At 45.8% G+C, this 22,783-nt stretch overlaps 1 protein-coding gene across 2 annotated transcripts in view; it reads right to left on the bottom strand.

The window, feature by feature from the left end:
- pcsk5a (proprotein convertase subtilisin/kexin type 5a) overlaps positions 1–22,783 on the bottom strand; it is a 42,662-nt gene that overhangs the window by 6,087 nt on the left and 13,792 nt on the right. For both annotated transcript variants that reach the window (XM_046369588.1, XM_046369589.1), the window contains exons 17-34: positions 21,544–21,628; positions 21,151–21,254; positions 19,188–19,329; positions 18,360–18,475; positions 16,752–16,854; positions 15,213–15,349; positions 14,671–14,871; positions 14,381–14,449; positions 14,218–14,260; positions 13,901–14,043; positions 13,294–13,494; positions 12,932–13,015; positions 12,517–12,715; positions 10,133–10,347; positions 7,507–7,749; positions 7,028–7,255; positions 6,124–6,301; positions 3,693–3,910 (exon numbers count right to left, since the gene is read on the bottom strand). In XM_046369588.1, coding sequence (XP_046225544.1) covers positions 3,693–3,910; positions 6,124–6,301; positions 7,028–7,255; positions 7,507–7,749; positions 10,133–10,347; positions 12,517–12,715; positions 12,932–13,015; positions 13,294–13,494; positions 13,901–14,043; positions 14,218–14,260; positions 14,381–14,449; positions 14,671–14,871; positions 15,213–15,349; positions 16,752–16,854; positions 18,360–18,475; positions 19,188–19,329; positions 21,151–21,254; positions 21,544–21,628 — 2,709 coding nt within the window. The remainder of the gene's footprint in view (positions 1–3,692; positions 3,911–6,123; positions 6,302–7,027; positions 7,256–7,506; positions 7,750–10,132; positions 10,348–12,516; positions 12,716–12,931; positions 13,016–13,293; positions 13,495–13,900; positions 14,044–14,217; positions 14,261–14,380; positions 14,450–14,670; positions 14,872–15,212; positions 15,350–16,751; positions 16,855–18,359; positions 18,476–19,187; positions 19,330–21,150; positions 21,255–21,543; positions 21,629–22,783) is intronic.

Raw genomic sequence — 22,783 nt, 5'->3', positions numbered from 1 at the left:
TCGCTCATCAACTCATCCCTGACCGCTGGCTACGTCCCTTCCGTCTTCAAGAGAGCGAGAGTTGCACCCCTTCTGAAAAAACCTACACTCGATCCCTCCGATGTCAACAATTACAGACCAGTATCCCTTCTTTCTTTTCTCTCCAAAACTCTTGAACGTGCCGTCCTTGGCCAGCTCTCCCGCTATCTCTCTCTGAATGACCTTCTTGATCCAAATCAGTCAGGTTTCAAGACTAGTCATTCAACTGAGACTGCTCTCCTCTGTATCACGGAGGCGCTCCGCACTGCTAAAGCTAACTCTCTCTCCTCTGCTCTCATCCTTCTAGATCTATCGGCTGCCTTCGATACTGTGAACCATCAGATCCTCCTCTCCACCCTCTCCGAGTTGGGCATCTCCGGCGCGGCCCACGCTTGATTGCGTCCTACCTGACAGGTCGCTCCTACCAGGTGGCGTGGCGAGAATCTGTCTCCTCACCACGCGCTCTCACCACTGGTGTCCCCCAGGGCTCTGTTCTTGGCCCTCTCCTATTCTCGCTATACACCAAGTCACTTGGCTCTGTCATAACCTCACATGGTCTCTCTTATCATTGCTATGCAGACGACACACAATTAATCTTCTCCTTTCCCCCTTCTGATGACCAGGTGGCGAATCGCATCTCTGCATGTCTGGCAGACATATCAGTGTGGATGACGGATCACCACCTCAAGCTGAACCTCGGCAAGACGGAGCTGCTCTTCCTCCCGGGGAAGGACTGCCCGTTCCATGATCTCGCCATCACGGTTGACAACTCCATTGTGTCCTCCTCCCAGAGCGCCAAGAACCTTGGCGTGATCCTGGACAACACCCTGTCGTTCTCAACCAACATCAAGGCGGTGGCCCGTTCCTGTAGGTTCATGCTCTACAACATCCGCAGAGTACGACCCTGCCTCACACAGGAAGCGGCGCAGGTCCTCATCCAGGCACTTGTCATCTCCCGTCTGGATTACTGCAACTCGCTGTTGGCTGGGCTCCCTGCCTGTGCCATTAAACCCCTTCAACTCATCCAGAACGCCGCAGCCCGTCTGGTGTTCAACCTTCCCAAGTTCTCTCACGTCACCCCGCTCCTCCGCTCTCTCCACTGGCTTCCAGTTGAAGCTCGCATCCGCTACAAGACCATGGTGCTTGCCTACGGAGCTGTGAGGGGAACGGCACCTCAGTACCTCCAGGCTCTGATCAGGCCCTACACCCAAACAAGGGCACTGCGTTCATCCACCTCTGGCCTGCTCGCCTCCCTACCACTGAGGAAGTACAGCTCCCGCTCAGCCCAGTCAAAACTGTTCGCTGCCCTGGCCCCCCAATGGTGGAACAAACTCCCTCACGACGCCAGGACAGCGGAGTCAATCACCACCTTCCGGAGACACCTGAAACCCCACCTCTTTAAGGAATACCTAGGATAGGATAAGTAATCCCTCTCACCCCACCCCCCCTAAGTTTTAGATGCACTATTGTTAAGTGACTGTCCCACTGGATGTCATAAGGTGAATGCACCAATTTGTAAGTCGCTCTGGATAAGAGCGTCTGCTAAATGACTTAAATGTAAATGTAAATGCAAACAGATAACATTCTGAGAACCATATGTTTCTGAGAGCTTGGTGAGAGTGTGGTTGTCCTATGGTTATTTTGCATACAACTTTCTGGGAATGATGCAGGATAGATGCTTGGCTTCTCAACACGTTTGACAAAAACAAAAATGTTCTTGGTATTTCATTACTTGAACAGACTTTTCTTAAAAAGTTCAAACGCGGTTACGTTTCATTTAAATTTTGGTCATGTTCTAAGAACATTCTCCCAATGGTTTGACACTAGGAAATGTTGACAAATAGTTCAGAGAATGTTCATTCTCCTGAGGGAATTTCAATCTTTCTGGATAACGTTTTCTACAGGTTTCCTCACGGTTCTATTTAAAGCCATGTTCTCAGAACATTCAGAGATTATTAAGAAACAACTTTCTTCTGCGGGAATTTCCAGTCGGGCCACACAAATCAGTATTCAACATCCATCCATGTCTGAAGATGTCGGGGAATGACGTGGAAACCGGCCACTAGGGGCATTAGTGAACTCTTGTTACTCTGTTATGGTTCTGGTTTTGCTAGGGCATTGTGGGCGGGGATGGCAGATGGGCGTAAGCATCTGCCTTTGGTTCCAAAGGTTGCACCTTCAAATCCTGCGATAGAAAGTTGTTTTTGAGATGTGTTTTAAGCCTATCCCAAACCTTAACCATTCAGAATGAATGCCTAACCTTAAGATTTTGGCGTAAATGCCTAAACTTAACCCTAACCTTAAAACATTTGGAGTTAATGCCTAAGCATCTGACTCTGGTGCCAAAGATTGCATGTTTGAATCCAGTGATACAAAGTTGTTTTAATTGTTGGTTTTAGCCTATCCCAAACCTTAACCCTTACCTTAAACATTAAGTTAATGTCTTAACGTAACTTTAGAAACACTGAGAAATGTGAAGAATGTGAACTCGGAGACTGTGAGAGCTGGTTGGGAATTTCAGTACTTTAGCATAATGTTTTCTGCATGTTTCCTCGTGGTTCTAGTTAAAGTCATGTTCCCAGAACATTAAGAAAACTTACCATAAAAAAAACACAAGAAAACTTTATTAAGATTCAAAGAACACTTTAAGAATCATCAACCAAATTCTTAAGGAGCGCTTGTTTCTGTTGAAAATGGGGTCTATTTGAATAGGCTAAAATTAACAGCTTTGAATGAGTAAAAATAAAAAAAGAATTCTACTGACTAATTCCATGGATACAGAACAGAAGATCAAAAGTTTGAATTTCACTGACACTGTGCCACAGTGAAAAAATAAATGTGTTTGCATGATTAATGCCTAAGCAAACACATTTTCATGTGTCCCTTCTGTGCTTGAAGGTTAAAACAATTAACCCAAACTAAGCTAACAGTGTTATTGAAACGTTCTCAGAACGTAATTTAAATACCTTAAAACCACCTATAATTTCCATTCTCAGAACATTTAAAAAACGTCCCAGGAAAGGTTTTGGGAACGATAGTGAAACATTCTCAGAACCCCACTGCAACCTAAAAATGTACGTTCCCAAAACAGGGAAAAATGTTCACTTCCATTCTCAGAACGTTTTGTTTTACCGGTCAGGAAACTTATGGCTTTGTTCCCAGAACCAATGGGAAACGAAAAACATACGTTCCCACAACTTCTAAGGAATCAGATGTGCTAACTGGGAAATCTGTCTCGTCGTTCTCTGTTTTAGGAATAGGTCGATATTCAATCACTTGTGAATGCCAAAAACAGATTGATGTACTTTTCCCAGACCAGAATAAGGCTAATTCTGGACTAAAATGCATACTCAATGAAAAATCTCCATCGAAAGTACCTTTCAGTCCTGGAATAGGCTTAATCTGGGTCCAGGTCCGGGAAACAGCCCCTTCATGATTATGGTAACAAGTATTGACTGGGTTTCAAAGTATCTTGTGATCCAACTGTGAAAAAATGACTCAGACACACACACACACACACACACACACACACACACACACACACACACACACACACACACACACACACACACACACACACACACACACACACACACACACACACACACACACACACACACACACACACACACACACACACACACACACACACACACGTCTCTTGTCCTCCCTACCTGAGCAGGTTCTGCAGCTCGAGTGACAGGGCTCACAGGTGTGGTGCTGGCTGTCCTGATAGTGGCCCTGGGGACAGCTGGAGTGACAGTGTCCCTGTTTCCTCAGGTAGAGCAGTCCATCTGCACAGTTCAGACAGCCATCAGCCCTGCCCCCGGAACACTCACCGCAGCTTGGGTCACACCTCTCACACGTCCTCGAGGTCATGTTTCCATAGTGACTGCGAAACAGTCAGACAGGGACACCCATCATAATAATATAGTTGCTAATGGCAGCCTGCAGTACACTGGTCCGACTTCAATTGGAGTTACTCAATGAGAAGTGGCAGCAATGAGCTAGCCTGCAAGGTTACTTCCTGGAGTAGCTCAAACTGTGCATGTTATGTCTCCATAGGACACCATCTTAACTGACATAAGGAAAGTATTCAGACCCCTTTGTCCACATTTTGTTACATTACAGCCTTATTCTAAAATGTATGAAATAAATGTTTCCCCTCATCAATCTACACACAATATACCATAATGACAAAGCGAAAACAAGTTTACATTTTTTCCAAATGTATTAAAATTAAACACAAATACTTTATTTGAGCTCAGGAGCATCCTGTTTCCATTGATCATCCTTGAGATGTTTCTACAACTTCATTGGAGTCCACCTGTGGTAAATTTAATTGATTGGCACACATCTGTCTATATAAGGTCCGACAGTTGACAGTTCATATCAGAGCAAAAAGGTAAGCCATGAGAGACAGGATTGTGTCGAGGCATAGATCTAAGGAAGGGTACCAAAACACTTCTGCAGCATTGAAGATCCTGAATAACACAGTGGCCTCCATCATTCATAAATGAAAGAAGATTGGAAACACCAAAACTCTTCCTAGAGCTGGCCGCTCGGCCACACTGAGTAATCGAGGGAGAAGAGCCTTGGTCAGGGAGGTGACCAAGAACCCGATGGTCACTCTGACAGAGCTCCAGAGTTCCTCTGTGGAGATGGGAGAACCTTCCAGGACAACCATCTCTGCAGCTCTCCACCAATCAAGCCTTGATGGTAGAGTGACCAGACGGAAGCCACTCCTCAGTAAAAGAACAATGACAGCCCGTTTCGACTTTGCCAAAAGGCACCTAAATGACTCAGACCTTGAGAAACAAGATTCTCTGGTCTGATGAAACCAATATTGAACTCTTTGGCCTGAATGCCAAGCATCTCGTCTGGAGAAAACCTGGCATCATCCCTACGTTGAAGCATGGTGGTGGCAGCATCATGCTGTGGGGATGTTTTTCAGCAGCAGGGACTGGGAGACTAGTCAGGATTGAGGGAAAGATGAACGGAACAAAGTACAGAGAGATCCTTGATAAAAATCTGCTCCAGAGTGCTCAGGACCTCAGACTGGGGGCAAAGACCACGACCGTAAGCACACAGCCAAGACAACACAGGAGTGGCTTCGGGACAAGTCTCTGAATGTCCTTGAGTGGCCCAGACAGAGCCCAAACTTGAAACCGATCTAACATTTCTGGAGAGACCTGAAAATAGCTGTGCAGCGAAACTCCCCATCCAACCCGACAGAGCTTGAGACAATCTGCAGAGAAGAATGGGAGAAACTCCCCAAATACAGATTGTAGCGTCACACTCAAGAAGACTCGAGGCTGTAATCGCTGCCAAAGGTGCGTTCAACAAAGTACTGAGTGAAGGGTCTGAATACTTATGTAAATGTGATACTTCAGTTTTATATTGTTTAAAAACCTGTTCATGCTTTGTCATTATGAGGTATTGTGTGTAAATTGATGAGTGAAAACAATTCTTTAACACATTTTAGAACAAGGCTTGAAAAAGTCAAGGGGTCTGAATACTTTGTGAATGCACTGTCAGTGGTGTGTCCCAATGCTTATAGCTGTGTGTTTGGGAAACATCACAGCAATAAATATGCGTTTTTACCATTTGTGTGCCTTTTGTAGCCTCTTTGAGATATTTAAACTGGCCATCAATTGAACAGCACATTACATGTGACCGTCTCAATCACTCCTGCTCAAATACTATCTGGTCTACTTAACATTCATATGAAAGGCCATTTCAATCTCAGTCGTGAGCTCCATTGTTATTCAATGGACTGTACCTGTTGTCTGAGGTCTCAATATATTACACAGCACAGAAGACACGAGTGCGAGTGAAACAACACAATATGATGGATGGTCTGCCCAGACTCCGTTGGTCCGACGGAGCATGGTGATACAACGCTAAAATGTTGTGTTTGTGAGTTGCTGTACATGAGCCACATATACTGGAGTTAATGTTAACTGTTCATAAATGATAGAACTGTCATAAATAATATAAGTTGTTTTGGATCAAATAAAAATGGATCAAATAACTAAGCAACCATATCATAACATTATCTTCCAAAGTCAAAGTGACAACTAAATAACAACGCTATAATTAAACCTTGGTTGGCAGGTGTCCACACACTCCTTGCCCTCTCTGAATAGGTGGTCCTTGCAACTGAGACACTCGTGGCTGTGTCTGCCCATGCAGGTGAGACAGGCTGGGTGGCAGCCTTCACATCTCTGGCTTGACTCATCTTGGTAGAACCCAGTAGGACAGAAGTCCATACAGGTACCATCTACACACACACACACACACACACACACACACACACACACACACACACACACACACACACACACACACACACACACACACACACACACACACACACACACACACACACACACACACACACACACACACACACACACACACACACATGAAATGGTGGCTCAGGCAAAATTAACAATTACCGATCACGACGGCTGGCATGGAAAAGTGTCTGTTTGTTAAATTTGCTACTCATGAATTAAACATCTAAACCAGAGGTGTCAAACACAGGGTCTAATCTGGCTGGCAGGGGTTTGAGCAAAAAATAGGGGGGGGAACTAACTCAATATACTTTAAAAAGACTAAAACCAAATCGAAACTGTGTAGAAATGATAATGGACCTATATTCAAACAGTTTCTTGACTGTCCAGCATGCTAATAATTACTAGACAGCCGGGGGAGCATTTTTAATTCCAAGAACGATGGATAGAATAATATTTTTTTTAGCCAATTTTGACGGCAAGGAAATATAACATATTATCACTGTCGCCCTCCGGACCCCAATGAAAACCGAATGCGGCCAACATGACAAAATGAGTTTGTCACCCCTTGTTCTAAACCAAAAACGACTTTCAGTGACTGTTTTGTCCTCTTCTCTTCTATTCTTAGCATTGCACTTAGCATGGTCTTATCCACAGCTAGCGGAACACTGTATGATCAAGGGTTGAGGAATGAGAATGACTCCACTCACTCAGTATAAAATGGTTCTGGTTGCAGCTCAGACAGTGGCTCTTGCCCGGCCCATTGCACTGCTGGCAGTACTTGTGGCATGGGTGGCATTCTCCAGTGTAGTGGCGGGGGTTGCACCTGTTAACCAGGGGGTCACACTGCCCATGGGCGTCCAGTCTCTGGCCCTCTCTGCAGCTGGAGCAGGAGCCAGCGTGGGGCCCCGAGCACGTAAGACAGGAGCCATCACAGTCTGGAAAAAGTTGACACAGAGAAACGAGATATCACACAGAAACCAGATACGCCACAGCACTGGGTTGCATGGAATCTAGATGACCTAGTCAAGAGTCTAGATGACCTATAGTACACTGGAGAAGTGCATACTTTCCCCCTTATGGTTGGCTTTCTTTATTTGGTGGGTCACATTAAACTTTCCAAGGGTTTCAGGGGATCTCAGTCCTAAAATGCTTGGGAACCACTGTGTCAAGATCCAAGCCTCCTCACCTTTGCACTGCCCAGTCCTGCTGTCCCTGTAGGTGTGGGAGGGGCAGTTTGGCAGACAGGCTCCGTTGTGCAGGGTGGCCTCTGGGTCTGCACAGGAGTCACAGTCGTCCCCATCCGGACCGTCACACTGGGCACAGTCAAGGTGACAGCGGACACACACGCCCTGCTCAGAGTCCTGGAAGAACCTCTCGGGACAGTCCGTCACACAGCGGCCCTCGTAGAGGAAGTGGTACTCCTCACAGCCTGGGAAGGAGGCGAGGGAGGGAGGAATGGAGAGAGGGAGAGAGAGAAAGGAGACTGATGGATTAAGATAGGGAATTTCTTGTTCCCTGTCTGGCTACCTATTGATTTTTATATTTATTTCTCTCTCTTTGCCCTTTATCCTGATAACGTATGTGACATCAACAGAGAGGTATATTTCCTGGGTGATTTAAATATTGACTGGCTTTCCTCAAAGCTGCTTCAAACTGTAACTGGTGTCTGCAACCTGGTCCAGATGATCAGTCAACCTACCAGGGTCGTTACAAACAGCACAGGAATGAAATCATCAACATATATTGAGCACATCTTTACTAATGCTGTAGAAATGTGCTTTAAAGCAGTATCCAAATCCATTGGATATAGTGATCACAATATAGTAGCCATATCTAGGAAAACCAAAGTTCCAAAAGCTGGATATAGTGTATAAGAGGTCATAGAAGACGTTTTGTAGTGATACCTATGTTGTTGATGGTGTGTAATCCGGAGCAACCAGATGCTGCACTTGACACATTTATGAAATTGCTTATTGAAGTTAATAATAAGCATGCACCCATGAAGAAAATGGCTAAAAACCTTTAAATCCCCTTGGATTGATGAGGAATTGAAAAATGTTATGGTTGAGAGGGATGAAGCAAAAGGAATGGCAAATAAGTCTGGCTGCACAACCGATTGGCAAACGTACTGCAAATTGAGAAGTCCTGTGACTAAACTGAATAAAAAGAAGAAACTATACTATGAAACAAAGATACATGATATAAAGAATGATAGTAAAAAGCTTTTGGAGCACCTTAAATTAAATTTGGGGCAAAAAGGCAAACAACTCCATTTCATCATTCATTCATCACATAACCCACTGATAGGCATTTACTTTAATTCTTTTTTTTTAATTGGCAAGATTAGCAAATTTAGGCATGGCATGCCAGCAACAAACGCTGCCACTATAACTGATGAAATTATGAAAGACAAGCATTTAAAATTCTGTGAGTGTGTAAGTGGTGAAAAAAATGTCAGCACGCTTATAGGGAAAGACATTTAGAAGCACGGCATTTACACAAATTACTGAGAGAAATTGAAGATAAAAAGATTGTAGGAGCCATTTCGTTACACTTCAGTGCGGCTTTTGACATTATCGATCATAGTCTGCTGATGGAAAAACGTATTTGTTACGGCTTTACACCCCCTGCTATTTTGTAGATAAAGAGTTACCGGTCTAACCGAACACAGAGGGTGTTCTTGAATGGAAGCCTCTCCAACATAATCCAGGTAGAATCAGGAATTCCCCAGGGCAGCTGTCTAGGCCCCTTACTTTTTCAATTTTTACGAATGACATGCCACTGGCCTTGAGTAAAGCCAGTGTGTCTATGTATGCGGACGACAACACTATACACATCAGCTACTGCAGTGAGTGAAATCACTGCAACCCTTATCAAAGAGCTGCAGTTCGTTTCATAATGGGTGGCAAGGAATAAATATTTAAAAAACTAAAAGCATTGTATTTGAGACAAATCATTCACTAAACCCTAAACCTCAACTAAATCTTGAAATAAATAACGTGGAAATTTAGCAATTTGAGGTGACTAAAGTGCTTGGAGAAACCCTAGATTGTAAACTGTCATGGTCAAGTCTGTCCTTTTTAACAACACTATCAACAAGGCAGGTCTTACGGGCTCTAGTTTTGTCACACCTGGTGTGCTGTTCAGTCATGTGGTCAGGTGCCACAAAGAGGGACCTCGAAAAATTGGCTCAGAACAGGGCAGCAGGACTGCCCCTTAAATGTACACAGAGAGCTAATATTAACAACATGCATGTAAATATGCATGTAATTGGAGGAGAGATTGACTTCATCACTACTTGTTTTCTTGTAAGAAGTGTTGACATGCTGAATGCACCGAGCTGTCTAAACTACTAGCACACAGCTCAGACACCCCATGAGTACCCCACAAAGACATGCCTCCAGAGCAGAACAGAACAGTCCAGAACAGATTATGGGAGGCACACATTACTACATAGTGCCATGGCTACATGGAACTCTATCCCACAAACAGTAGACTCTATTTTTTTTTAAACAGATAGAAATATACACCTTATGGAACGGCGGAGACTGTGAAGAGACACACATACACATGATAAGACGCCCTCTACACCCACGTACACATAGACTGTAGATATGTGATAGTAGAGTAGTGGCCTGAGGGAACACACTTTATATGTTGTGAAAAGTGTCACGAAATGCAATGTCATGTCATATTGAAATGGTACATAAACTGCCTTAATGTTGCTGGACACCAGGAAGAGTAGACCTGTAATTGGGATCCTTAATAAATGACAAATATGCCATCACTACTCTCATCTGTGTGTGTCTCACCTGTGCACTCGCTGTTGGGGCTACACTCCTGGCAGGCTGTGGGACAGTGCTGACACTCCCCGTCTCTGAGCGTGTGTGCAGGCGGGCAGGCCTCCACACACTGGTGTTGGTACAGAAAGAAGGGCTCCACACAGCTCAGACAGTGGGTGCCATTTTTCTCACAGGAGGCACATCCTGTCGCACAGCCGCGACACACCTGGCCCGCTGCATACCCACTAAAAGTACACAGTGGGAGATCACAGCAGAAAGGACGTTAAGTTGCACACTGGGGTTCCCGGGATCATTCTCTACCCTTCTCCCCAAAGTGTGCACTCGTTCACTCCCTCTCGTGGACTGGTGGTAGAAGTATGGTGTAAATTGCCTAGACCAATCCAAAGCTTCTAAATCCACAAGGGGGAGTGAGCAATTGGAGTCAATCCACGACATTGTGATGGAGAAGAGCATCTCCGGGAAAGCTGTCATGACAACTGAGAGGGTTTGAGTAGGTACAGTAGAGTTCAGCAGGCACTCCAGTTCTGTAAAATGAAAGATATACACGCCATTTAGATAAAGAGGTGAATACATCACCATGTCATACAATATATCATCATTTTCCACAGCAATGATGTGTGGGGAGAGGAGCAATGAATCATGATCAAAATGGTGTATGAGCCCTGGGTTGGAACAGAAACCTGCAGACTCTGGGAGTTTCTAGGAGCAAGATGAAAGATGGATTTTTTTTTTACATTGCAGCCTTATTCTAAAATCAATCTACACATAATACCCCAAAACGACAACGTGAAAACAGGTTTTTAGAAATGTTTGTCAAATGAAAAAAATAAAAAAATAAAGTATTCAGACCCTTTGCTATGAGACTCGAAATTGAGGTCAGGTGCATCCTGTTTCCAATGATCATCCTTGAAATGTTTCTACAACTTGGTTGGAGTAAACCTGTGGTAAATTCAATTAATTGGCACACATCTGTCTATAGGGGTTGAAGAAATTGACTGTCGAGCTCCGAAACAGGATTGTGTCGAGGCACAGATCTGGAGAAGGGTCCCAAAACATTTCTGCAGCATTGAAGGTCCCCAAGTAAACAGTGGCCTCCATCATTCTTAAATGGAAGAAGTTTGGAACCACCAAGACTCTACCTATAGCTGGCTGCTCGGACAAACTGAGCAATCGGGGGTGAAGGGTCTTGGTCAGGGAAGTGACCAAGAACCTGATGGTCACTGACAGAGCGCCAGAGTTCCTCTGTGCAGAAGGACAACCATCTCTGCAGCACTCCACCAATCAGGCCTTTATGGTAGAGTGGCTAGACGGAAGCCACTCCTCAGTTAAAGTCACATGACAGCCCGCTTGGAGTTTGCAAAAAGGCACCTAAAGGACTCTCAGACCATAAGAACCAAGATTGAACTCTGGTCAGGTCAGGAGGAAACCTGGCACAATCCTTACGGTTTTCATGTTCTTTCTTCAAGAGGGGTGTTATAGTGCACCGGGCGACGCAAAATTAACTCGCCCATTGTCAGACTCTGGTTACCGGTCACCGGTCCGTATACACGCTCGGCTGCCTGGAACGGCTGCCTAGTTGAACAGCTAGGTATCCAAGTCGTGCAGTACTTGCATGATCATTGAGAAGCAAAATAGCAGTTAGTAGGGCCTCTGCATGGTTAAGACACAGATAGTTTTTTTTGTTGCCGCAAACACAAAACTCAAGCAGGAAGTTGCATGCCGCTGTCTAGACAGCATATCAAACACCAGCAAGACACAGACACGAAGTCTAAGCAGCGATATAAATGTTCATTTTTCATCATCATTGCACGCATTGGCTAAGCAGGAGGCAGACAGGCAGTCTAAGTAGTAGTGCTCTTTTTTCAGGAACTCTGTCTGGTGGCTACGATATGGCAGCAACTATAAAGGTGACCCTACACCCTGACACAAAACACTGATTGGTTTTGCGCCAATGAAACGTGTAGGGACTGTATGCTGCTTGTGCAACTGCAATACCCGTCACAGCGGACAGGATGAGGTTGTATAGCCTTCATAATATGTATGTTTGGGAACGTTCGTTCATCTCACCGCAGGGTTTTTGTTTCCGCTGTTCAGAAATACGAGGCAGAGACATAGGTGGATCAGAAGAGACATCACGGTTCAGAAGAGTAAAGAGAGAAACATGAAGGGAGGGGTCGAGTGTGAGCAGTAGTTACATAGTGTGCGTAAAATAACGCAGGCGCAGAAACATGACCCAGTTTCCCGGAAGGGCGGGAACGAGGGCAAAAGCTCCGTACAAGCAGCCACAGACTACATAAAAATGCTATCCACGAGTTCATCTGACTAAGTAGATCAAGGGCCTCTTTGCCTAAATCCCGAGCTATCACCTTTACCATACTCATATGAACTCTGACCTCTGGCATTGACGAACACACTGTCCGTCTTGCAGGTAGAGCGGGGCCTTGCGTACCACCTGACAGCGGGTGCAGCGATGCTCGTCCGCACACTGCACACACCCCCGAGGACACGGCTCACACACACCGCTCAGCCGGCCGGCGAACGAGCTCGCCGGGCACTTCAACACACACACCTGCTCTGCTGACAGGAACCGCCCTGGGAGGAGCACAGGAAGGATACGGTCAGAATACACACAGACGCACACGCAAGCATGCACACTGTCACGGTCTGCAATCAGGACCAGAACTGAACCAGTGGGATGTGCTTATCTTTCTCTTTTTCGCAGGGTTTAAGGCGACCTCACTGGAAACAGACGAGCACACACTACACACATTCTGACAAATTGACAGGCAGAAATATGGTCAGGCAGACCTTTCGCACAGGTTTTACACTGGCTCTTCTCCTCTCCTGAACACGAGTCACAGGAGGCATGGCAGGCCTCACACTCTCCTTCACCTGCAGGGAAGAACACGAGAAAAGACCAAACAAGTCAATATTATACAGTACCCAAGTACTAAAGTTGTTGGGATTAAAAAGTTACATTTTTTAAATTGCTTTCCTGCAGCAAGGTGCAATGTTAATGTAACAAACTCCCTCACAGGGTAAAGTGAAGTGCCAAGGTCATTAGTAATCGTCTAACAATAACTTGTGTAATGAAATACATTTCTGAAGTACGCACTAACAGTGTGGTAACATCCATATATTTTTCGGTAAATTGATCCTTTAAATCTCACCAGTGAGGAAGGTCTTAACAGGGCAGGAATCCTGTTTAGAGACACACTCCCCCTCTTCCCGGCTCTTCCCCTCCTCACACGACACACAGTCGTCACTGTCGGGACCGCTGCATGTCACACAGTCAGAGTGACACTCTTCACACTCCTGGGTGTCTTCGTCTCCGTAGAAACCGTCCGGACACTCCGGCACACACTTCCCCTCTGGGTGGAACAGAGCACACTTTAAAACATAAGAACACACACACGCAAGCACGCACGCACGCACACACACACACAAACAAGCACACACACAAACCCCCAACACACACACTTCCCCTCTGGGTGGAACAGAGCACACTTTAAAACATAAGAACACACACACGCAAGCACGCACGCACACACACAAACCCCCAACACACACACTTCCCCTCTGGGTGGAACAGAGCACACTTTAAAACATGTCAAGAACACACACACACACACACACACACACACACACACACACACACACACACACACACACACACACACACACACACACACACACACACACACACACACACACACACACACACACACACACACACACACACACACACACACACAGTTACACCGACCAAACCCTTACCTGATAAGAAGAGGTCGGTTTCACACCAGTAACACTCATGTTCGTCACAGCTGACGCACTTTTCATCACACGGCACACAGGTCATCTCCTCCTCTACGGTGAACGTCTTCGCTGGGCAGTTCTTGTAGCAGCCATCTTGGAATCTACACTCAATGCAAGAAGTTGATTTGTGTCGTCTTCCTCCCCTATCACCCATTCATTTACATATCACACATGGAGATATTGACAATTGAGGTGATATTCCATAAATTAAGGGGAGGAGGGGGGGGGGGGTTCGTTAAGATTAAAACGAGATTTTTATTCCTTGCTCTACTTACTTGTAAAAGCCGTCAGTGCAGGATAGGCAATGCCTGGGGTTATCTGAGGAATAGAGAAAAACTACACTCAGACATCTCCTCATCCTATCCCTCTCCCCGTGGCCCTCGCCAACCGTGTTCAAACTGTTAGATAGATAGGGTTCACATGGGTAGACTAACTTACACAGTACACACTTCTTACAGCCTTCCTCACAGGCCATACAGTCATCATACTCTGGATCCTCCACCTCACCTGTAGAGGGAGAGAGAGGGGCAGAGACAGAAAGACAGACAGATAGAGGGGAGTCAGACAAAGAGAGCGAGAGAGAGTGAGTCAGAGAGAGAGAGATGGGGGGGGGGGATTACAATTCTCTATGGAGACAGAAATACTTCAAAGACCTTTCTTCTTCATGTTCATACCTGTAGCGGCAGATATGACATAAGAACACAACATTCTGGCTATATATCTGTCACCTTCTCCACACTCCAGCCGGGTGCAGACTCCATCAGTGGTGTAGTAGGAGGAGTTACAGCGCAGGCAGCGTGTGGCGGAGGAGCAGAGGTTGCAGTTGTCGGGGCAGGCCTCGCAACTATTCTCCTGGGTATGGTAATGTCCTTCCGGACAAGCGTCGACACATCCACCCTTGTACAAGTAGCGGTCCATGTTGAATTTATCTGAGGGAAACGCATAGGGATGGATGGCAGGCAGGCAGACAGACGCACAATCGTTACACACACACACACACACACACACACACACACACACACACACACACACACACACACACACACACACACACACACACACACACACACACACACACACACACACACACACACACACACACACACACACACACACACACACACACACACACACACACACACTATTAGTCTATTACCGTAAAACATAGTTTTTTTAGTGGTGTAAAGTGCAATGTGTTTGTTGTCCCAGAGCCAGAGCACATGTCCACTGGACTGTGTCAATTAGAATGACAGGTGTCCCTTCCCCTCACCGGTGTCACAGCTGGTGCAGTTGGCAGGCCCTCCATCCAGGCACATGGCACAGGTGTGGTCACACAGGTGGCACTGGCCACCTGACTGGTACTTCCCCCGGGCACACTGAGCCACGCAGCAACCCTGATCCAGAGACCTGAGACAATGAGGCAACAGCACCTAACTCTTAAACTACATGTGCTTCCGGTGGAGCATGCTAGCGGTACTTGTACACTTCCAGTCATTGCGCTGACGCCAGTAAGCATTGGCTCGCAAAACTACCTCCAACTTGCTTCAAACTGCACGCAGAGACATAAAAATGGTATCCACCACGAGTCCATCTGACTCTGAATAAGTAGAAAAACTGCTTAATGGCCAGATTCTCGCACTATCGATTAAAAAAAAGGTGCAATCTGGAACTTTCAATTGCCTGTAAAAAGTGCTGGCTCTTTTTTTTGTTGCCTCTAGGCTAATTCTGCTTTTGAATTGCCTTGTACATTGCCTGTACATTCCAAAAGGGAATGTACAGTTACCAGAATGCACCTTTTATATGTAAAAAAGAAGTGTCTCAGACAGGATGACACAGGAAGAGAGCATTTTATATTCAAGGCTGAACTGTACAGTATGTCACCTGAATCAACCTCTTTGTTATGACATCTGCTCCAGTATATCTATACATTTCTCAGACTATAGACACATCTAGAGGGGCCACAGATGATACCACTGATGGTACAATCCTAACCATAGATTAAAGGGATACTTTGGGATTTGGCAACGAAGCCCTTTATCAACTATGGCCCCTCTTGGTTATTCTATGGTGAAGACTATAAGCTGTGAACCTTCTAGGTGAGTCGATGGTTAGGACTGTATCAACTATGGCCCCTCTAGGTGAGTCGATACCATTTTATGTCTGTGTCCAGCATGAGGGAAGTCAAGAGGTAGTTTTGTGAGCCATTGCTAACTAGCGTTAGCGCAATGGCAATGACTGGAAGTCTATGGTTAACTGCTAGCATGATACCTCTAACTTCCTTCATACTGGACACAGTGTCATAAAAATGGCATCCACAAGTTACTCTACTGTAACTCTGTGGATGTATATAGAGGGAGTCATTGCCAAAATCCCAAAGTTTCCCTCTGAAGTCATGAAGCGGTAGAGGAGATGCCATTCATTTTCAATGCAGCTAGACGGGGGCGGACTTCTATCCAGGCGGAGCGATCGACGGTGCTCATGCATGTGAAAGCCACTCAGCCAAGACGGAGAAAATTAAGAATCTGCTCCATTTTTGGGAAATCTGCTCCGCCCCATCTCTTCTTGTATGGAAATCTCTTTACCTAGAGGGGTCACAGCTGTTATAGTCCTCACCAGACTCACCTAGAGGGGCCATAGTTGATCCGGTCCTCGCCATAGACTTACCTAGAGGGGCCATAGTTGATCCGGTCCTCGCCATGGCCTTACATAGACACCATAGACTTACCTAGAAGGCTCACAGCTGATATAGTCCTCCCCATAGCCTTACCTAGAGGGGCCATAGTTGATACAGTCCTCACCATAGACTTACCTAGAGGGGCCACAGCTGATACATTCCTCGGACTTTGGGCCTGTACACTTCAGACACGTGGCGTCACATGCATGGCACTTCCCATGGCTATCCTGGTACTCTCCTGCATGCAAAACACAAAGACAACATTTTACATTTACGTTGCACTAATTCAATGTAAATACCCTGTAATATTTTAATACAGAACGTAAGAATCCAGCTGTACCTAGCAACTGCAGATGAGGCATATACAACTATATTTGATTTGTAATGAAAGGAAACTGATCAGATTACGTTTAATTACTTCTATGTATAGTTACTTTGTAATAATAATAGAACGTGTGACCTACACTAACACAGTAGCTATACGATACACTATCTGAATAGATCAGGGGTGAAAGTAGAATTCATTCGTCGCTGTAAGTGCTGTTATTGTGAAGTGGAAACGTCTGGAAGCAACCGTGGCTCACCCGCGAAGTGGTAGGCCACACAAGCTCACAGAACAAGACTGCGGAGTGCTGAAGTGCGTAGAGTGTTGCAACGCTCACTACCAAGTTTCGAACTGCCTCTGGAAGCAACATCAGCACAAGAACCGTTCGCCGGGAGCTTCATGAAATGGGTTTCCATGGCTGATCAGCTGCACACAAGCCTAAGATCACCATGCGCAATGCCAAGTGTCGGCTGGAGTGGGGTAAAGCTCGTCACCATGGGACTCTGGAGCAGTGAATACATTCTGTGGAGTGATGAATCACGCTTCACCATCTGGCAGTCCAACGCCCGAATCAGGGTTTGGCGGACGCCAGGAGAACGCTAGGCCACTTAGTTCCAGTGGAAGGAAATCTTAACGCTATAGCGCATTCTAGATGATTCTGTGAACTTGACTGGCTTACACAGAGCCCTGACTTCAACCCCATCGAACCCCTTTGGTGATGAATTGGAACACCGACTGCGAGTCAGGCCTAATCGCCCAACATCAGCGCCGACCTCACTAATGCTCTTGTGGCTGAATGGAAGCAAGTCCCCGCAGCAATGTTCCAACATCTAGTTGAAAGCCTTCCCAGAAGAGTGGATGCTGTTACTGTATAACAGCAAAGTGGGGACCAACTCCATATTAATGCCCATGATTTTGGAATGAGATGTTCGTCGAGCACGTGTCCACATACTTTTGGTCATGTAGTGTATTTACAGCCTCCAAACAGTGGTGAATGGAAAGAGACATCTGCTACACAAAACGACACAAAGTGTAATGACATTTGGCGAATGTCTTTAGGCCAGAATTTATGCATCCACTGCTGTCCGTGCGCGTCTCAGTGTGGGTCTGCCTTGGCAAAATGTCTGTGTTCTCGTGGAGCCACATGGCATTTTGGAGCATAGGCTACACAACACGTTTTCATGTCCATTCGCTCATTATTCCTGCCTCTGACATGCAGTAATGATAAGATGTGGTGTAATAGCCTACAGTTTACTTTAAAATGTTGTTTTAATAATTGTGATAGGCTCACGTTTTAAGGTATGGTGTACCCCCACTATTTATTTTGCTAGGATGCCGTGCCGCCTTACTTTCACCCCTGGAATAGACACTGGGTTGTACGAGTGAGTTTAAGGAGAGTGATTGATTGATTGACTGACCATCACCACAGACAGTGCTGACCATACACACTTTGTCCATAAGACTGTATCCACCAGCACAGCTGCTGCAGTTCCCCTTCCCCGCTCCCACACAGGTGAGACAGCTGGAATCACACCTGAGGAGGTACCAGCAGACTGGCTGAGATTACATAAACAGACACATGTGCACAGAAATACACACACACACACACACACACACACACACACACACACACACACACACACACACACACACACACACACACACACACACACACACACACACAAGAGAGAGAGAGAAAGGTCACTAGTTCGTATCGCCAAGGTGAAAAATCAGTCAATGTGCACATGAGGAAGGTGTAACAGTATAATTTTAAACCGTCCCCTCGCCCATACCCGGGCGCGAACCAGGGACCTTCTGCACACATCAACAACAGTCACCCTCGAAGCATCGTTACCCATCGCTCCACAAAAGCCGCGGCCCTTGCAGAGCAAGGGGAAACACTACTTCAAGGTCTCAGAGCAAGTGACGTAACCGATTGAAACGCTATTTAGCGCACACCGCTAACTAAGCTAGCCGTTTCACATCCGTTACAAAGGCACAACCTTAAATTGCTCTGGGGTCACCTTGGAAAATGGCAGACCCTGGCTGTGACCCCACTCTCAGGGGGAGTTGGAATATGCAACAAAATAAACGCACTGACAATTCACACATGTGTATTAACACACGCATGTGTAAAATAGGACAAAAAAGCAATCCAGCAAATGATTATCATACACATGTTGGAATGAGGCCAGCCATAATAATAATGAACAATCCACCTACACCAAGACACAGAGCTCACTCACCTCCTGCATATCCTGGGTCCATCACTAGTTTTCTGTGGGCTGCTGTCCGTGGCATAGAAGCCAACACTACAGGAGGAAACACACCTCCACTCCTCCATCAGGTACCCATCAGCACACTGGTTACACGCCTCAATGCCCGCACCTGTGATAACACACATGTGCACCCATACAAACACACGCAAACTGTAACCAATCTAAGCACCCGGAGACAACATCTGCACTCTAAACACATAAATTGTCCTCCTCATGACACATTATCGCTTCAGACGGTGACGCTGATGACTAGCTAAATGATTAGTACTGTATTTGTTTTACTTTTTTTGGGGGGGGGGGGGGGATATAAATTTGTACATATACACTGCTCAAAAAAATAAAGGGAACACGAAAATAACACATCCTAGATCTGAATGAATGAAATATTTGTATTAAATACTTTTTTCTTTATAGTTGAATGTGCTGACAACAACATCACACAAAAATGATCAATGGAAATCAAATGTATCAACCCATGGAGGTCTGGATTTGGAGTCACACTCAAAATTAAAGTGGAAAACCACTCTACAGGCTGATCCAACTTTGATGTAATGTCCTTAAAACAAGTCAAAATGAGGCTCAGTAGTGTGTGTGGCCTCCACGTGCCTGTATGACCTCCCTACAACGCCTGGGCATTCTCCTGATGAGGTGACGGATGGTCTCCTGAGGGATCTCCTCCCAGACCTGGACTAAAGCATCCGCCAACTCCTGGACAGTCTGTTGGTGGATGGAGCGAGACATGATGTCCCAGATGTGCTCAATTGGATTCAGGTCTGAGGAACGGGCGAGCCAGTCCATAGCTACAATACCTTCCTCTTGCAGGAACTGCTGACACACTCCAGCCACATGAGGTCTAGCATTGTCTTGCATTAGGAGGAGCCCAGGGCCAACCACACCAGCATATGGTCTCACAAGGGGTCTGAGGATCTCAACTCGGTACCTAATGGCAGTCAGGCTACCTACGAGCACATGGAGGGCTGTGCGGCCCCCCAAAGAAATGCCACCCCACACCATGACTGACCCACCGCCAAACCGGTCATGCTGGAGGATGTTGCAGGCAGCAGAATGTTCTCCACGTCGTCTCCAGACTGTCACGTTTGTCACATGTGCTCAGTGTGAACCTGCTTTCATCTGTGAAGAGCACAGGGCGCCAGTGGCGAATTTGCCAATCTTGGTGTTCTCTGGCAAATGCCAAACGTCCTGCACGGTATTGGGCTGTGAGCACAACCCCCACCTGTGGACGTCGGGCCCTCATACCACCCTCATGGAGTCTCTTTCTGACCGTTTGAGCAGACACATGCACATTTGTGGCCTGCTGGAGGTAATTTTGCAGGGCTCTGGCAGTGATCCTCCTGCTCCTCCTTGCACAAAGGCGGAGGTAGCGGTCCTGCTGCTGGGTTGTTGCCCTCCTACGGCCTCCTCCACGTCTCCTGATGTACTGGCCTGTCTGGTAGCGCCTCCATGCTCTGGACACTACGCTGACAGACACAGCAAACCTTCTTGCCACAGCTCGCATTGATGTGCCATCCTGGATGAGCTGCACTACCTGAGCCACTTGTGTGGGTTGTAGACTCCGTCTCACGCTACCACTAGAGTGAAAGCCACCAGAGTGAAAGCACCAGCATTCAAAAGTGACCAAAACATCAGCCAGGAAGCATAGGAACTGAGAAGTGGTCTGTAGTCACCACCTGCAGAACCACTCCTTTATTGGGGGTGTCTTGCTAATTGCCTATAATTTCCACCTGTTGTCTATTCCATTTGCACAACAGCATGTGAAATTTATTGTCAATCAGTGTCGCTTCCTAAGTGGACAGTTTGACTTCACAGAAGTGTGATTGACTTGGAGTTACATTGTGTTGTTTAAGTGTTCCCTTTATTTTTTTGAGCAGTGTATATATGGCTTTTTGATCCAAGTCACCCCTCCCTTTACCTGCACAGGTGGCACAGGCCTCGTGGCAGGGCTCGCAGGTGCTCTCCTGTTCGTTGTGGTAACTTCCTGGTCCACAGCTCCTCTGGCAGCGGTTCCCCACCAGACTGAAGGGGGGTGCGGGGGGGGGATAGATCGATAGTGAGATACTCATCATTATCTGGGCTCTGTGTTCCGACCCAGAGCGCACGCACTCATTGAGAAGTTTCATCTGATAGCTCTCAACACTGCAAAATACAAAAAATATTATAATAGGAGTTTGCTTTGTTGCAATAGATTTAGAATGTGTGTGCGTGTGCAAATTAGTATTCTCTGTGGCAGAGATGGAGAATCACTGTGTACAGAGAAGAAATGCATGAGTTGGTAATTCGGGCGTCATCAGAGGGATTGGTTCACCTTGTGCCTGATTTGCATTCTGTGCAGATGTTCGCCGAGGTGCATCTCAAGCAGTTTTCACTGCACTTCCTGCACATATTTGCACCTGTGGGGAAAACAACAATGCAAGCATTCATACCTGCCAAATATAATTCCACTCCAGTTGAAGTAAAAGCATTGTTCATTAAGCACATATTCAGTAGAGACATCTGCTTGGTTTTTACAACAATACAGCATAATATCCTTAAAACCCTTTACACTTGGGGGAATTGGCCTATATGGATGGGGCTAAATTGAAATGTTTCTTACATAAGAAATATGAAAAGCATGTGCATAACAATCTTGGCAATTGAAAAGGGAACCGTTTGGAGATGATGGGAACATTATTAGACCAAAAGGTGAGGACACAACAGTTCACCTGACTAGTCTGAAATACTGTCGATTTGATTTCTAGTTTACATTGACGGTACTTTGCCGCATTTGTTGATTAAATCTGAAAATATTCTGCATACCTCCAGTAACACGATAAGAATATTACTGGGCAATGTGGGCAATTGCAACATAAAACAAAGAAATGACAAGGGCTTAAAGTGAGAGGTCAAACTGGTTGTCTCCAGGTGGCCACACACATCTCCAAAGTGTGCACGAAGAAGAGTCTTCAACTACAAGGTGTTTTTGGAGCCGTGCCGTTGAGGAACTAGAGCAAGCACACTTGTAGTCGATTTGGTTGGAGCACAATCCAAAAATGGTCCATTATAAATCCCAATCTGGCTCAGGTGGGCATCATTTGAAGGCTTGTTCTAATTGCCGACATGACTAGCTGAGTTAGAGAGTACGATATTACAGTGTGGGGTTTTTCAAAATGCAATTCAGGGAAACAGATCATCATTTTGGTGTGCATAGAAAGGAGTGCATTCAAAGTTGCGTGACGCAGCAAATTTTCATAACAACAGACAAAAATAGTCTCATTCGGTTCAGAACAACCCCGGGTATAACAACGATATGATATGGAAATGTGAAGTGCACATTTTGATTCATGGGTGTTTAGCTTGCTTCTATGACATCAAAGCAGGATTTATTATAATCCTCAACGTCTCATCTTTAAAAATACATAAAGTCCTCTTAAAATGTATAGAATTTCCCTCACTCAAACAACAAAACATTTGCAAACGCTTTGCCCAAACAGCGGGAGGGATGGGGGCAGCTTCTTGTCATGCGAGTTGGGTGTAGTAATAAAGGCCTAGTTCACACATTTTATGGA

The sequence above is a fragment of the Oncorhynchus gorbuscha genome, linkage group LG11 (genome assembly GCF_021184085.1).
Source record: "Oncorhynchus gorbuscha isolate QuinsamMale2020 ecotype Even-year linkage group LG11, OgorEven_v1.0, whole genome shotgun sequence".
NCBI classification, from domain to species: domain Eukaryota; kingdom Metazoa; phylum Chordata; class Actinopteri; order Salmoniformes; family Salmonidae; genus Oncorhynchus; species Oncorhynchus gorbuscha.
The sequence above is the reverse complement of the archived record's forward strand: the minus strand, read 5'-3'. Positions and strand labels throughout refer to the sequence as shown.